Consider the following 14647-nt stretch of genomic DNA (forward strand, 5'->3'; position numbering starts at 1 on the left):
TCTCACACTGTCACTCAGGCTGGAGTATATGGTATAATCTCGACTCACTTCAACTTCCACCCACCTCAGCCTCCCGAGTAGTTGGAATTGCAGGTGTGCACCACCAAACCTGGCTAATGTTTTGTACTTTTAGTCGAGATGGGGTTTCATCATGTTGGTCAGGCTGGGCTCGAACTCCTGAGCTCAGATCATCCACCCACCTCGGCCTCCCAAAGTGCTGGGATTGCAGGCGTGAGCCATCGTGCCTGGCCAAAATTCTTAATACCGTTCAAACAAGGGACCTGCATTTTTATTTTGTACATTTCACAAATTATGTAGCTAGTCTTGATCTCCATTTTATTTTTTATTTATTTTTTAAATAAACATTTTCTTAATTTTGATTCCTTTTATTATGTGCTTTAAAAAATTTTTTTTTTTAATTTTTAAATTTATTTTTCTAGAGATGGGGTTTCTCCGTGTTTGGCAGGCTGGTCTCGAACTCCAAACCTCAGGTGATCCGCCCAACTCAGCCTCCTAAAGTGCTGGGATTACAGGTGTGAGCCACCACGCCCAGCTTCATGTACTTTTTTGTACAAAGAACTTTCATATAAATTATCTTAAACTTATAATAAGAGTTTCTTTCCGATTCATTTTGAAAATGACAATAGCATTCATTGTGCCCATGTTAGAATTATATCAAAATTACCACGTGCCAGCATATGAAAATTGGCTTGTGGGAATGTCTGTCACTCAGATGGGCCATCGCCCCTTACGGGCACATGGTGGAGATGAGGAAAGGCCAGACTAGAAGAAACCTGGGTCTTTTGGATCGTCTCTACTCCTTTCTCACTTCTTCACCATTCTTCCCACTGAGCTTGAACATGGGAATCTGCTGACCATCCTTGAGCTCTAAGAAGACCTCATCAAGGCGCGACCTCATCAAGGCGCCACCTCTGAATGGGGCCACTTCTGGATGAGCTGACCTGGAGATGGCCCTCTGACTTGGATCCAGAGACAGGAAATCTTCAATTTGGCATCAGCAGTGTCCACAAAGTCATGCTTGTCAGTGAGTTTGAGAATGTGAATGTTGAAGGAGGGCCCAGAGCTCCCTGTACCTTGGGATGGCTACGCACATGCTCCAATGCCAACTAGTAAAACGAAGCCCTGGAAAAGTCTTTTGTGTGAGGTAATACACAAGGGCCAAGCCCCAGGTACCAAATACACTGCTAAAAAGGACCATTTTCCTTGAGGCACTGGCATCCTGCTTCCTGGGTACTTCTGCTACCTCACACCACAACTCTCTTGAAAATCATCAAAGGCAAGTTATCCTATAAGCAACAAAAGCACCATGCTACGGAGAGCGTGAGGAGTCCTAGGTGCAGGGTGGCAGTGGTAAATCTTGATCTCCATTTTAGACAAAATTAAAGAATTACTGGATTAAGTATGACAGCTAAGAAGTGGCTATTCTTAGTAATGCCTTAGTGGAAATGTCCACAGTGGGGACTGGATACCATGCAGTCTGTTCCCTGAGCTACTCTTCCCCCTTCACCACACTGTGCTTCACAGCAGAAAACACACCACCTGCTGTCCTGCATCTGCTCTTCATCTGTTCACTAGACTATAAGCTCCCTGAGGACAGGAACGTATCATCAGTGTACATACCTTTAATGCTTTACACAGTGCCCAGTACATCATAGGTGCTTAATGAATACTTGAGTGAATAACTCAATCTATATAAAACTAAGGAATGGTATACCAACAAGGGGTTGCACAAAGTAGAAAACTGACCCTTGGCCAGGTGTGGTGGCTAACGCCTGTAATCCCAGCACTTCGGGAGGCTGGGACAGGCGGATCACCTGAGGTCAGGAGTTCGAGACCAGCCTGGCCAATATGGTGAAATCCCATTTCTACTAAAAATACAAAAATTAGCCAGGCGTGGTGACACACACCTGTAGTCCCTGCTACTCAGGAGCCTGACACAAGAGAATCGCTTGAACCTGGGAGGAGGAGTTGCAGTGTGCCAAGATCGCACCATGGCACTCCAGACTAGACAACAGAGCTAGACTGTCTAAAAAAAAAAAAAAAAAAAAGGAAAAAAGAAGGCCGGGCGCGGTGGCTCAAGCCTGTAATCCCAGCACTTTGGGAGGCCGAGGCGGGTGGATCACGAGGTCAAGAGATCGAGACCATCCTGGTCAACATGGTGAAACCCCGTCTCTACTAAAAATACAAAACATTAGCTGGCCATGGTGGCGCGTGCCTGTAATCCCAGCTACTCAGGAGGTTGAGGCAGGAGAATTGCCCGAACCCAGGAGGCGGAGGTTGTGGTGAGCCGAGATCGCGCCATTGCACTCCAGCCTGGGTAACAAGAGTGAAACTCCGTCTCAAAAAAAAAAAAAAAAAAGAAAATTGACCCTCATGAGTTAAAACCTTTGATCTAGAGTAAATCATCATACATGAGAGGAAGAAATTGGATACCATATTCTATCTTATATTTCTTTCTTTCTTTTTTTTTTTTTCCCCCTCCCAGGCCCACCTTCTGCAACCCGGATACCATATTCTAAAAGTAAACCAACTTGTTTTTCTTTGATTACCTTTCCTGGCTCATGTATCTTAGAGCTCTCTTTTATGACCCGAACTTTATAATGCTATTGTTATCTTTAGGTAAGGATTTCAAACTAATGATCAAACAAAAGGTCTCAACCAAGAAATATAGCACATTACTGTGAAACGTTACCAGAAAAATTTTTGCTCATTGTTTTTATTAATCTTATTACAGAATATAAAATTTTCCACAGGTATGTTCTTCATAATAAAAAAACAGCTGTCATTTATTGAAGATTAGTATATTCAGTTCCTACGCTACGTATACTTCTTGGATTATCTTATTTAATTTTCTCTTTTTTTTTTTTTTTTTTTTTTGAGACGGAGTCTCGCTCTTGTTACCCAGGCTGGAGTGCAATGGCGCGATCTCGGCTCACCGCAACCTCCGCCTCCTGGGTTCAGGCAATTCTCCTGCCTCAGCCTCCTGAGTAGCTGGGATTACAGGCACACGCCACCATGCCCAGCTAATTTTTTGTATTTTTAGTAGAGACGGGGTTTCACCACGTTGACCAGGATGGTCTCGATCTCTTGACCTCGTGATCCACCCGCCTCGGCCTCCCACAGTGCTGGGATTACAGGCTTGAGCCACCACGCCCGGCCTCTTATTTAATTTTCACAGTAACACTCTGAGTTAGGTCCAGTTCATGCCCCCATTTTCAGATGAGGGAAAAAGGGACAAAGTGGTCAAGTGACCTCTCCAAGGGTGACATAGCCTTGGTATGTCAACCTGGAGAAAGCAGCAGTATGAACAATACTTTACAAGCCTGCCTCTCAAAAGTGCCTACTGACATAAAGACACTGACTTCTTATTTAAAATTCTCTTTGAATTAAATCCCAGCACTTTGGGAGGCCAAGGGGGACAGATCACGAGGTCAGCAGTTCAATACCAGCCTGGCCAGCATAGTGAAACCCTATCTCTTCTAAAAATACAAAAAACTTAGCCGGGCGCGGTGGTGGGTGCCTGTAATCCCAGCTACTCAGGAGGCTGAGGCAGAGGGTGCAGTGAGCCGAGATCGTGCCACTGCACTCCAGCCTGGGCGACAGAGCAAGACTTAAAAAAAAAAAAAAAAAAAAAAAGGCTCTCCTGTACCATCAAGACTTGAAACCAACAGAAACACCTATTTTGTAACACTCGGGAACTTTCTATGCCAGCATGTCGAGGCTCAGGGCCATGCTCAGTAACAGCTGTTCCCTTCGGAAGTGGCAGTGGGGACCAGACAGAACTCGTGTCACAGGAGGGGCGGGGAGAGTCCACGCCGACACGACAGCTCTTTGCACTCTCCAGTTTCCTCTCCGACCCGACTGTCACCTTAGTCCCCTGCGTCACCCCAACAGCTCCAGCAAGCTCCCCAAGTTGTAAAAGTTGTAGGGAGAAAACGGCCTCTGGACACAAAAAAAGAAAGAAAGAAAAAGAAAACCCCCATCTCCAAAGAGAGCCGAGGGCAGGAAGGAGGCAGTGGTGAGCCTCCCTGGCCAAAGAGACAAAAGCTGGATGCCAGGGCCGAGACTACTTGGCACTTTATCAGAAGGGAAACTGAGGCAGACACCGCAGGGCCAGGGGAACCAAGCTGGCTCCAACAGGTGAGCTCCAGGATGGCTTCCAGCGAGCCGCGCTTTCCAGCAGCCGGGGTTTCCGAGCCGGGAGCCCCCTCCTCGCAGCGCCCCCGAGGATGCCTCAGCTCCCGCTCAGAGCCCCAGTGCTCGCTCCCCGCCCAAGGGCTCGCTGGGGCGCGTGCCCGCGCCGCTGCCCCTGGGAACCCTCCCCGGCCCGCGTCGTCGGGACCCCAGCGCTCCGGCCTCCCGCCCGGCCCCGCCCGCCCCGTCCCGGCCAGGCCGCCGAGGACCCACAGTGCGACGTGTCACAGGCCGCGCCGGCCCCGCCTCCCGCGCCGCGGCCACTGGCGCCCGCAGGGGCCGCCAGCCGGGTCTCGCAGGGATGCCGGGCAGGTCCGCACTCGCCCGCGGCCGCTACCTTATTAGTGGGCACCGAGCGGAGGCGCTTGAAGATGGTCAAGATGTCCTGCTTGCTGGGGTCCCCCATCGTCACCTGAGAGCTGGGGCGCAGTTGGCCCCTCCAACCGGGAACGGCAGACGAGGAGCGGTTGCCGCCTCAGCAGGAGCGACGAAGCCGCGGGGGCGGGGCTGCGCGTGACGGTCAGGCTCCGCCCCAAACCCCGCCCACTACCGGACCCGCCCACCGTCGGGACGCAGGCGCCGCTCGCTTCCCCTCCCCGCTGTCGCTTCAGCGGCGCTGCTGGGCCGGGTCCCAGACGCTGCACGCGCGTGCGCAGAAGGCTCGCGCGCCATTCGCTGCGCGGCTAGGCGCCCCCAGGGCTGGGAGAGGCCGGGCACGGGTGGGGCTGGCTGCCACGCGCCCTGCCCTAGGATCCACCAACCTATTGCCTGATCGGTCGCCATTTCGCCTCACGGGCTGCTTCCATGGAAAGGGCAGTGGAGGAAAGGGGAAAGGGCCGACGCGCCATCCATCCTTCGGCACCAGACGGTGGGAGTGCTGGCGCCTCGACGCCGGACCTTAGCTGGTCGCCTTCCTTTTTTATTTTGTTTATTTATTTTGAGGCGGAGTCTTGCCCTGTTGCCGGGCTGGAGTGCCATGGTGTGATCTCGGCTCACTGCAACCTCTGCCTCCTGGGTTCAAGCGATTCTCTTGCCTCAGCCTCCCGAGTAGGGGGATTACAGGCACGGACCACCACGCCCGGCTAATTTTTGTATTTTAGTAGGGATGGCGTTTCTCCATGTTGGCCAGGCTGGACTACAACCCCCGACCTCCGGTGATCCGCTCACCTCGGCCTCCCACAGTGCGGGTGTGAGCCACCGCGCCTGCCATCTTTTTTTATCCTTGCCCCAAGCTCAGCGCAGACCCTGGGTGGGAAACTTCATTTTTTTTTTTTTTTTTTTTTCCCCGAGACTGAGTCTTGCTCTGTCACCCAGTGATCGCGGCTCACTGCAACTTCCACCTCCCAGGCTCAATTCATTCTCCTGCCTCAGCCTCCCAAGTAGCTGGGATTACAGGCGTCTGCCACCATACCCGGCTAATTTTTGTATTTTTAGTAGAGATGGGGTTTCTCCATGTTGACCAGGCTGATATCAAACTCCTGACCTTGTGACCCGCCTGCCTCGGCTTCCCAAAGTGCTGAGATTACAGGTGTGAGCCACCTGCAGGTCACCCAGGCTGGAGTGCAGTGGCGTAATCGCGACTCAGTTGCAGCCTCTGCCTCCCGGATTCAAGCAATTCTCCTGCCTCAGCCTCCCGAGTAGCTGGGACTACAGGCGCCTACCACCACATCCCACTAATTTTTAAAATTTTTAGTAGAGACGGGGTTTCACCATGTTGGCCAGGATGGTCGTGCTCTCCTGTCCTCGTGATCTGCCCTCCTGGGCCTCCCAAAGTTCTGGGCTTACAGGCGTGAGCCACCGCGCCCAGCCCGTCTTTTTTTTTTTTCATTCTGGCCCTCAGCTCAGGCCAGGCCCTGGGTGGAAAACTTTCTTTGCCCAGAAACTGGCTTTCTGAAAACAAGGGTTTTTGTGTCACGTTCATGGAGAGATGGCAGTGCCCAGGCTGGAGTGCAGTGGCACAATCTCAGCTCACTGTAACCTCTGCCTCCTGGATTCAAGCAATTCTCCTGCCTCAGCCTCCCAGGTGGCTGGAACTACAGGCACCCGCTGCCACACCTGCCTAATTTTTGTATTTTTAGTAGAGACGAGGTTGTTGGCCAAGCTGGTGTCGAACCCCAGCACCTAGAATAATGCCTGGCACATAGTATGCATTCAATAAAGATTTGTGGAATGGGCTTAGAATGTAGAAAGCTACAGAGACTGTCACTCCCAATATCGTAATGAAAAAGGCTGGATAATCTACCAAATTGTAACTTCCATTGAGCCCATCGCAGAGCTGAAGTTGCAAGGCAACCAAATAACCTGAACTCCAAAGAGAGACAAGAAAAGCCTCTCCAAAGACAGGGAGAACACAAGAACCCCTTCACCTTTGGCAGAGCACAGGAGAAAGGTTACTGCCGAACTAGAAATCAGCTATAATTTTAATTGAGTCTTAAAGGCTAAGTGTAGGTTGCCATGTGAGTTTGGACTAGCTGGAGGCCTCAGATACAAAGGGCGTTCACATTCATTCCTAAGCCCTTTTTAATAAACCTCTACCCGAAACCATACTTCACAAGAAAGATGGGGACTGCCAAAGAGCCTGGAGAGAGACCTCTCTGTGGGATAGGCATCCAGCTGCTCAGGAACAGGCACAGACGCCACCTGCTTCCTCTGGACCCTTCTCTTCTAGGGCGCGGTGAATCACGCCTGTAATCCCAGCACTTTGGGAGGCAGAGGCGAGCAAATCACGAGGTCAGGAGGTCGAGACCATCCTGACAAACATGGTGAAACCCTGTCTCTACTAAAATACAAAAAAGTAGTCGGCTGTGGTGGTGGGCGCCTGTAATCCCAGCTACTGGGGAGGCTGAGGCAGGGGAATTGCTTGAATCCAGAAGGCGGAGGTAGCAGTGAGCCAAGATTGTGCCACTGCACTCCAGCCTAGCAACAGAGCGAGACTCCTACTCAAAAAAAAAAAAGTCAAATGGAAACACTAGAAACAAACAAAAACCCCACAGTATCAGAGATGAAGAATTCCTTCAATGGCCTCATAAATAGACTTGACACAGCTAATAAACATAAAAATGGGTCAATAGCGGCCAGGTGCAGTGGCTCACATCTGTAATCCCAGCACTTTGGGAAGCCGAGGTGGGCAGATCACCTGAGGTCAGAACTTCCAGACCAGCCTGGCCAACATGGTAAAATCCCGTCTCTACTAAAAATACAAATATTAGCCAAGCATGGTGGCACATGCCTGTAATCCCAGCTACTCGGGAGGCTGAGGCAGGAGAGTCACTTGAACCCGGGAGATGGGGGTTGTGGGATCGTGACACTGCACTCCAGCCTGGGCAACAGAATGAGACTCTGTCTCAAAAACAAAAAAAAGAGGCCAGGCATGGTGGCTCACGCCTGTAATCCAAGCACTTCGGAGGCCAAAGCGGGCGGATTACCTAGGTCGGGAGTTTAAGACCAGCCTGACCAACATGGTGAAACCCTGTCTTTAAAAAAAAAAAGAAAGAAAGAAAAAGACAAGACAAGAAATTGTAGTTTAAAATGTTCCAATAGCTTCACAATTTTTAATTTTTATTTTTTGAGACAGAATTTTGCTCTTGTTGCCCAGGCTGGAGTGCAATGGCATGATGTTGGCTCACCGCAACCTCTGCCTCCCAGGTTCAAGTGATTCTCCTGCCCCAGCCTCCCAAGTAGCTGTGATTACAGGCATGTGCCACCATGCCGGCTAATTTTGTATTTTTAGTAGATACAGGGTTTTTCCTTGTTGGTCAGGCTGGTCTCGAACTTCCGATCTCAGGTAATCTGCCCGCCTTGGCCTCCCAAAGTGCTGGGATTACAGGTGTGAACCACCGCGCCTGGGACTTCACAATTTTTTTTGAGCTGGAGTCTCGCACCATCACCTGGGCTAAAGTACACTGGGGTGACCTTGGCTCATGGTAACCTCTGCCTCCCAGGTTCAAGTGATTCTCCTTCCTCAGCCTCCCAAGTAGCTGAGATTAAAGGCACCCACTGCCACACCCAGCTGATTTTTGTATTTTTAGTAGAGATGGGGTTTCACCATGTTATCCGGGCTGGTTTCAAACTCCTGACCTCAAGTGATCTGCCTGCCTCAGCCTCCCAATGTGCTGGCATTACAGGCGTGAGCCACCACCCGGCCCAGTATTGTCTTTCTTGTGGAGTATTTGCATTCTAACAGGTATCAAATCTTATGACTGGGATTTATCTCTGAGGTTTTATCCCCCAAGATAGGGAGAATATGAGGCTTTATCTTGAACCAAGTTTCCTAACTCTTCACTTCTAGTTTGGAGAAGTAGGAGAATGAGGTTCTTCCAAAAGTACCCAAAAATATTAAGAATGACAGAGAATGAGCAGGAAAAGAAGGGGAGCTTGAAAGACCAAAAGTGAGGCCAAGGATGAGATTTGCGATCTGAGGGACAGCGGAACACAGTGGTGGCTGGCAGAGCACAGGCAGGTCCACACGGCCTTCCATGTCACTCTCTTTGCCATTTGTCATTCATGAAGAGATCCTGGTATAGCTATGGCCAAGTGAAGCAGCATTGTGTTTATTTAGTTCATTTACAGTTTAATAGGAGCTTGCTGAAAGTCAAATGCCACCCTAAAGAGAAACTAGACACAGTTACATAGTCATATGATGAATCACAAGTGAGAATATGCACAGATTCTGTCCCTTGCCCTGGAAGACAACACCAGTGGACTTTGCTTAGTGCCAGATGAAAACAAGTGAATGCTATCTCTTTGACATGTTCTTTCTGTACAGGTCAGATGCATTTGAAATGAACTCACTGGGGCTTGGGGTGGTGGCTCATCCCTGAAATCTCGGCACTTTGGGGGGCCCCGCAGAAGGATGGCTTGTGGCCAGGAGTTTGAGACCAGGCTGGGCAACACAGCAAGATCCCATCTCTACAAAAAATTTAAAACATAGCCAGGCATGGGGGCACATGCCTGTAGTCCCAGCTACTCAGGAGGCTGAGGCAGGAGGATCACTTGAGCCCAGGAGGTCAAGGCTGCAGTGAGCTATGATTGCATCATTGCACTCCAGCCTAGGTGACAGAATGAGACACTGTCAGTAAGAAAATAAAAAATAGGCCGGGCGCGGTGGCTCAAGCCTGTAATCCCAGCACTTTGGGAGGCCGAGGCGGGTGGATCACTAGGTCAAGAGATCGAGACCATCCTGGTCAACATGGTGAAACCCCGTCTCTACTAAAAATACAAAACATTAGCTGGGCATGGTGGCGCATGCCTGTAATCCCAGCTACTCAGGAGGCTGAGGCAGGAGAATTGCCTGAACCCAGGAGGCGGAGGTTGCAGTGAGCCGAGATAGTGCCATTGCACTCCAGCCTGGGTAACAAGAGCGAAACTCCGTCTCAAAAAAAAAAATAAATAAAAAAGAAAATAAAAAATAAAAGAAGGCCAGTCACAGTGGCTCAGGCACAGTGGCTTATACCTGTAATCCCAGCACTTTGGGAGACCAAAGTAGGTGGATCACTTGAAGCCAGGAGTTTGAGACCAGCCTGGCCAACATGAGAAAACCACGTCTCTACTAAAAATAGAAAAATTAGCTGGGCATGATGGTGCATGGCTGTGATCCCAGCTACTCGGGTGGCTGAAGCACAAGAATTGCATGAACCTGGGAGGCAGAGGTTGCGGTGAGGATAGACTGCACCACTGTGCTCCAGCCTGGGTGACAGAAGGAGACCCTATTCCAAAAAAAAAAAAGGAAGAAAATATTGACACATGAAACCACACGGATGAATCTCGGATGAGTCATCTGAAGCAGAAGAAGACAAGACAATCTCAAAAGGCTACATATTGCATGATTCCATTCGTATGACATTCTGGAAAAGGTAAACTCTAGAAACAAAACATATCAGTGATTTCTAGGGACTCGGGGTGTAAGGAAGGGTTGACTACAAAGGATCAGAGATGATGGAAGAGTTCTATATCTTTTATTTTTTTATTTTTTTAAGAGACGGTTCTCGCTATGTTGCCCAGGCTGGCGTGCAGTGGCCATTCACAGGTGCGATCCCACTACTGATCAGCACGGGAGTTTTTTTGTTTTTGTTTTTGTTTTTGGGACGGAGTTTCGCTCTTGTTACCCAGGCTGGAGTGCAATGGCGCGATCTCGGCTCACCGCAACCTCCGCCTCCTGGGTTCAGGCAATTCTCCTGCCTCAGCCTCCTGAGTAGCTGGGATTACAGGCACGCGCCACCATGCCCAGCTAATGTTTTGTATTTTTAGTAGAGACGGGGTGTCACCGTGTTGACCAGGATGGTCTCGATCTCTTGACCTCGTGATCCACCCGCCTCGGCCTCCCAAAGTGCTGGGATTACAGGCTTGAGCCACCGTGCCCAGCCTTGCACAGGAATTTTGACCTGCTCTGTTTCCGACCTGGGCCGGTTCACCCCTCCTTAGGCAACATGGTGGTCCCCCGTTCCCGAGAGGTCACCTTATTGATGCCGAACTTAGTGCAGACACCTGATTGGCATAGCGCACTACAGCCCAGAACTCCTGGGCTCAAGTGATCCTCCCACCTCAGCCTCCCGAATACCTGGGGCTACAGGAATGTGCCACTGTGCCTGGCAGAGTTCTATATCTTGATTGTGTTGATGGTTACTTGATATGGTTTTGTTGCGTCCCCACTCAAATCTCATCTTCAATTGTAGCTCCCATCATCTCCAAGTGTCGTGAAAGGGACCTGGTGGGAGGTAACTGAATCATGGGAGCAGTTACTCCCATGCTGTTCTCATGATGGTGAGTGAATTCTCAAGAGCTCTTACGGTTTTACAAGGGGCTTTTCCCCCTTTGCTCAGCACCTCTCTTTCCTGCTGCCATGTGAAGAAGGACGTGTTTGCTGCCCCTTCTGCCATGATTGTGAGTTTCCTGAGGCTTCCCCAGCCATGCAGATGTGTGAGTCAATTAAACCTCTTTCCTTTATAAATTACCCAGTCTCAAGCAGTTCTTTATGGCAGCATGAGAATGGAGTAATACATTATGTAACTGTATACATTCATCAAAACTTCAAGAACTATGCAATAAAAGGAGTGCATTTGGCTGGGCGCAGTGGCTCACACCTGTAATCCCAGCACTTTGGGAGGCGGAAATGGACAGATCACGAGGTCAGCCTGGCCAGTATGGTGAAACCCTGTCTCTACTAAAAATACAAAAATTAGCTGGGCATGGTGGCATGTGCCTGTAGTCCCAACTACTTGGGAGGTTGAGGCAGAAGAATTGCTTGAAGCTGGGAGATGGATGTCGCAGTGAGCCGAGATCATGCCACTGTACCCCAGCCTGCGCAACAGAGTGAGCTTCCATCAAAAAAGACAAAAAGAAAGATAGAAAACAGCACTTGTGCATATATATACTAGGAAAAAGACCAGAAAAAAAATATACCCAACATTAGCAGTGTAACCTGTGGAAGTCAGGATCACAGATAACGGTAATGTTTTTCTGAATACCTTTACTAAATTTCCAAATTTTCATCTGAGCCTTTGTTCCTTTCACAATCAGGACAAAAAATAATTAAGATTGCTATCAAAAAATACTATAAAGGGGTGGGGCCACCTGGCTGTCTTTGCCCAAAAGTGGCCAGTGAGCTGCGTATAGTTCCCATGCTCTGAGGCTGCTGTCTTGGTGCTGCAGGCCATTGAGCTCGGGGTCTTTCAGGTCTTTGTACCCTAACCCTAACGCTAGGACGCTCCGGGTTTCTGCAGCCTCCTCTCACATCTGATTTTGGTGCTGGTATCCTTTTCCCCAAAGGAGTGATGTCATTTATATAGTTCGCTTCTTCCTTCCTCTCCTAGCCTTTTCCACAAAGGATTTGGAGATGCCTAAAACAACATAATCTGGGTTCATAGGAATCTAGATTTCCTGTGTTTTTTCTTTTTGGTTTAGCTCCACAAACATGGGCTAGAGGGAAGATGAAGCCCGTCGCTGTCCTGGCAGGCTCCCTGTTCAGTGAGGGACACAGACAGACCAGCGGTGACAGCAGGAACTGGTGTGCTGTGATGAGGTGTTCTACAGCAGAGGAGGGGCCTTCCAGTCAGGCAGTTCTGCAGACGGGGTAACGCCAGACACAATAGGTATCATTTAGTGGGCGCCACTATGTGCAGGTGCCGGGCTAAGAGCTGAACTGCCCAGAGGCAGGTGCCCTCGTGGTGCAGTAGCTCAGCCTGGCAGCCAGGGGCGCTGCACGACCATGCCTGGCTCCAAATCCTAGTTCTGCTGTGTACAGCTGCTGCACTTGGGCAAGTTACCTACTCTCTCTGTGCCTCAGTTTCCCCACCTATAAAATGAAGATAATAATATTACTGAACTCATGGTGCTGCTGTGAGGATTAAACAAGTTTGTTTTTTGTTGTTTTATAAGACGGAGTCTTGCCCTGTCACCCAGCCTGGAGTGCAGTGGTGTGATCTCGGCTCACTGCAACCTCTGCCTCCACGGTTCAAGCAATTCTCCTGTGTCAGCCTCCCGAGTAGCTGGGACTATAGGCGCACGCCACTACACCCAGCTAATTTTTGGTATTTTTAGTAGAAACAGGTTTTTGCCACGTTGGTGAGTCTAGCCTCGAACTCCTGACCTCATGATCTACTCGCCTCAGCTTCCCAAAGTGCTGGGATTACAGGTGTAAGCCACTGGGCCCAGCCTATGTGTGTGTTTTATCAAGCACTTCCACACCCTTGGACTCTGATCATGAGAGAGGGAAGACAGGAACCATTTCTCCATCTTCCAGATCAGGAAACCAAGGGTCAAGGAGATGAAGGGAACTGCCCGAGGACGTGCAGCTCATCAGTGACACAACAGGGTGCCCATCATGTACTGTGGGACACGAGGTGACCTCTACCACCTGGTCACCACCTAATCCCTCCTGCTCTTTGCATGGAAACCATAGGAATAGCTCGGGATAAGATGTCATGGTGGTCTGTGACCCTCAATCTCTGGGCTCTCTTTGTCCATACTGTCCCCACCCCCTAAGGCCTGGGGCCAGACTGATCCGTCTCTGGGTCCCCAGGGCCCAGCTCCTGAGCTAGTGTTAGGGAATGTTTGTCCGTCACACAGACAAATCAATAAACACATAGAATGTCTGGTACAGCCGGGCGCGGTGGCTCAAGCCTGTAATCCCAGCACTTTGGGAGGCCGAGGCGGGTGGATCACGAGGTCAAGAGATCGAGACCATCCTGGTCAACATGGTGAAACCCCGTCTCTACTAAAAATACAAAACATTAGCTGGGCATGGTGGCGCGTGCCTGTAATCCCAGCGACTCAGGAGGCTGGGGCAGGAGAATTGCCTGAACCTGGGAGGCGGAGGTTGCGGTGAGCCGAGATCGCGCCATTGCACTCCAGCCTGGGTAACAAGAGCGAAACTCCGTCTCAAAAAAAAAAAAAAAAAAAAAAGAATGTCTGGTACTTTTGGCAGCAGTGATTCGTGTTTTGGGCCAGGGGTTGTCAAAGTGTGGTCTGGCCCAGCACCACCTGGGGGCTGGCTGGACGGGGATACTCTGGGCCCCATCCCTAACCTAGCAACAAGGAAGCTGTGAGATGCAGCCCAGCAAGCTGAGTCCTAATAGGCCCAGCAGGAGTTTGGGAACCACTGGGTGTGACCACAGAGCCATTCGGAGTCCACGCCTGCTATCTGGAGTTGGGCTCACCTGAGTGTAAATGGCCCTTGACTTGCTCTGTGGGCTGAAGAAAGCCACTCAGGCTCTCTGGTTTTGGTGTCCTCATCTGTAAAGCGGTGCTTGGGTCTCCTGAGAAGGTTTATTCAGTAGGTCCCTTCTATCTGCAGTTTCACCTTCTGTGGTTTCAGGAACTGCTGGTCAACCACGGTCTGAAAATATGAAATGGAAAATTCCAGAAATGAACAACGTATACCTTTTTTTTTTGAGATGGAGTCTTGCTCTGTTGCCAGGCTGGAGCACAGTGGTGTGATCTGAGCTCACTGCAACTTCTACCTCCCGAGTTCAAGCAATTCTCCTGCCTCAGCCTCCCACATAGCTGGGATTACAGGTGTGTGCCACCATGCCCGGCTAATTTTTTGTATTTTAGTAGAGACAGGGTTTCACCATGTTGGCCAGGTTGGTCTTGAGCTCCTGACCTCAGGTGATCCACCCACCTCAGCCTCCCAAAGTGCTGGGATTACAGGCGCGAGCCACCGCGCCTGGCCAATCATCCCTACTTTTCAGGCATTTTCTGTTTGTCTGTGGTCCAGCCTGACCCCCTGCCCAGGTAGGGACTCAGGGACACTTCCTACAGGAAATCAGGGAATGGCTCAAGGATTGAGCAGTGCTCTGATCTCTGAGGCCTTGAGGCCTGAGACTTCTAGAACCCACCACACACATTCTCAGAAGACAACTCTGGCCCTTTGTCTCTGGCTGTCCTACCGTGGTGTCAGAATAACTCAGCTCCTTCTCTGAGCTTACAGGAGTTT

General features: G+C 50.2%; 1 protein-coding gene and 1 pseudogene across 2 annotated transcripts in view; both read right to left on the bottom strand.

Moving 5' to 3' along the window:
• The window catches only part of ARFGAP3 (ADP ribosylation factor GTPase activating protein 3), a 60359-nt gene extending 55518 nt beyond the window's left edge, over positions 1-4841 (bottom strand). For both annotated transcript variants that reach the window (XM_032261369.1, XM_032261368.1), the window contains exon 1: positions 4553-4841. In XM_032261369.1, the coding sequence (XP_032117260.1) occupies positions 4553-4621 (69 nt within the window). In that variant the 5' untranslated portion in view covers positions 4622-4841. The remainder of the gene's footprint in view (positions 1-4552) is intronic.
• On the bottom strand, positions 483-2584 carry LOC116538919 (annotated as a pseudogene).
• Positions 4842-14647: the final 9806 nt, after the last annotated feature.

Source organism: Sapajus apella, unplaced genomic scaffold (assembly GCF_009761245.1).
Source record: "Sapajus apella isolate SASKATOON/1434 unplaced genomic scaffold, GSC_monkey_1.0 scaffold123, whole genome shotgun sequence".
NCBI classification, from domain to species: domain Eukaryota; kingdom Metazoa; phylum Chordata; class Mammalia; order Primates; family Cebidae; genus Sapajus; species Sapajus apella.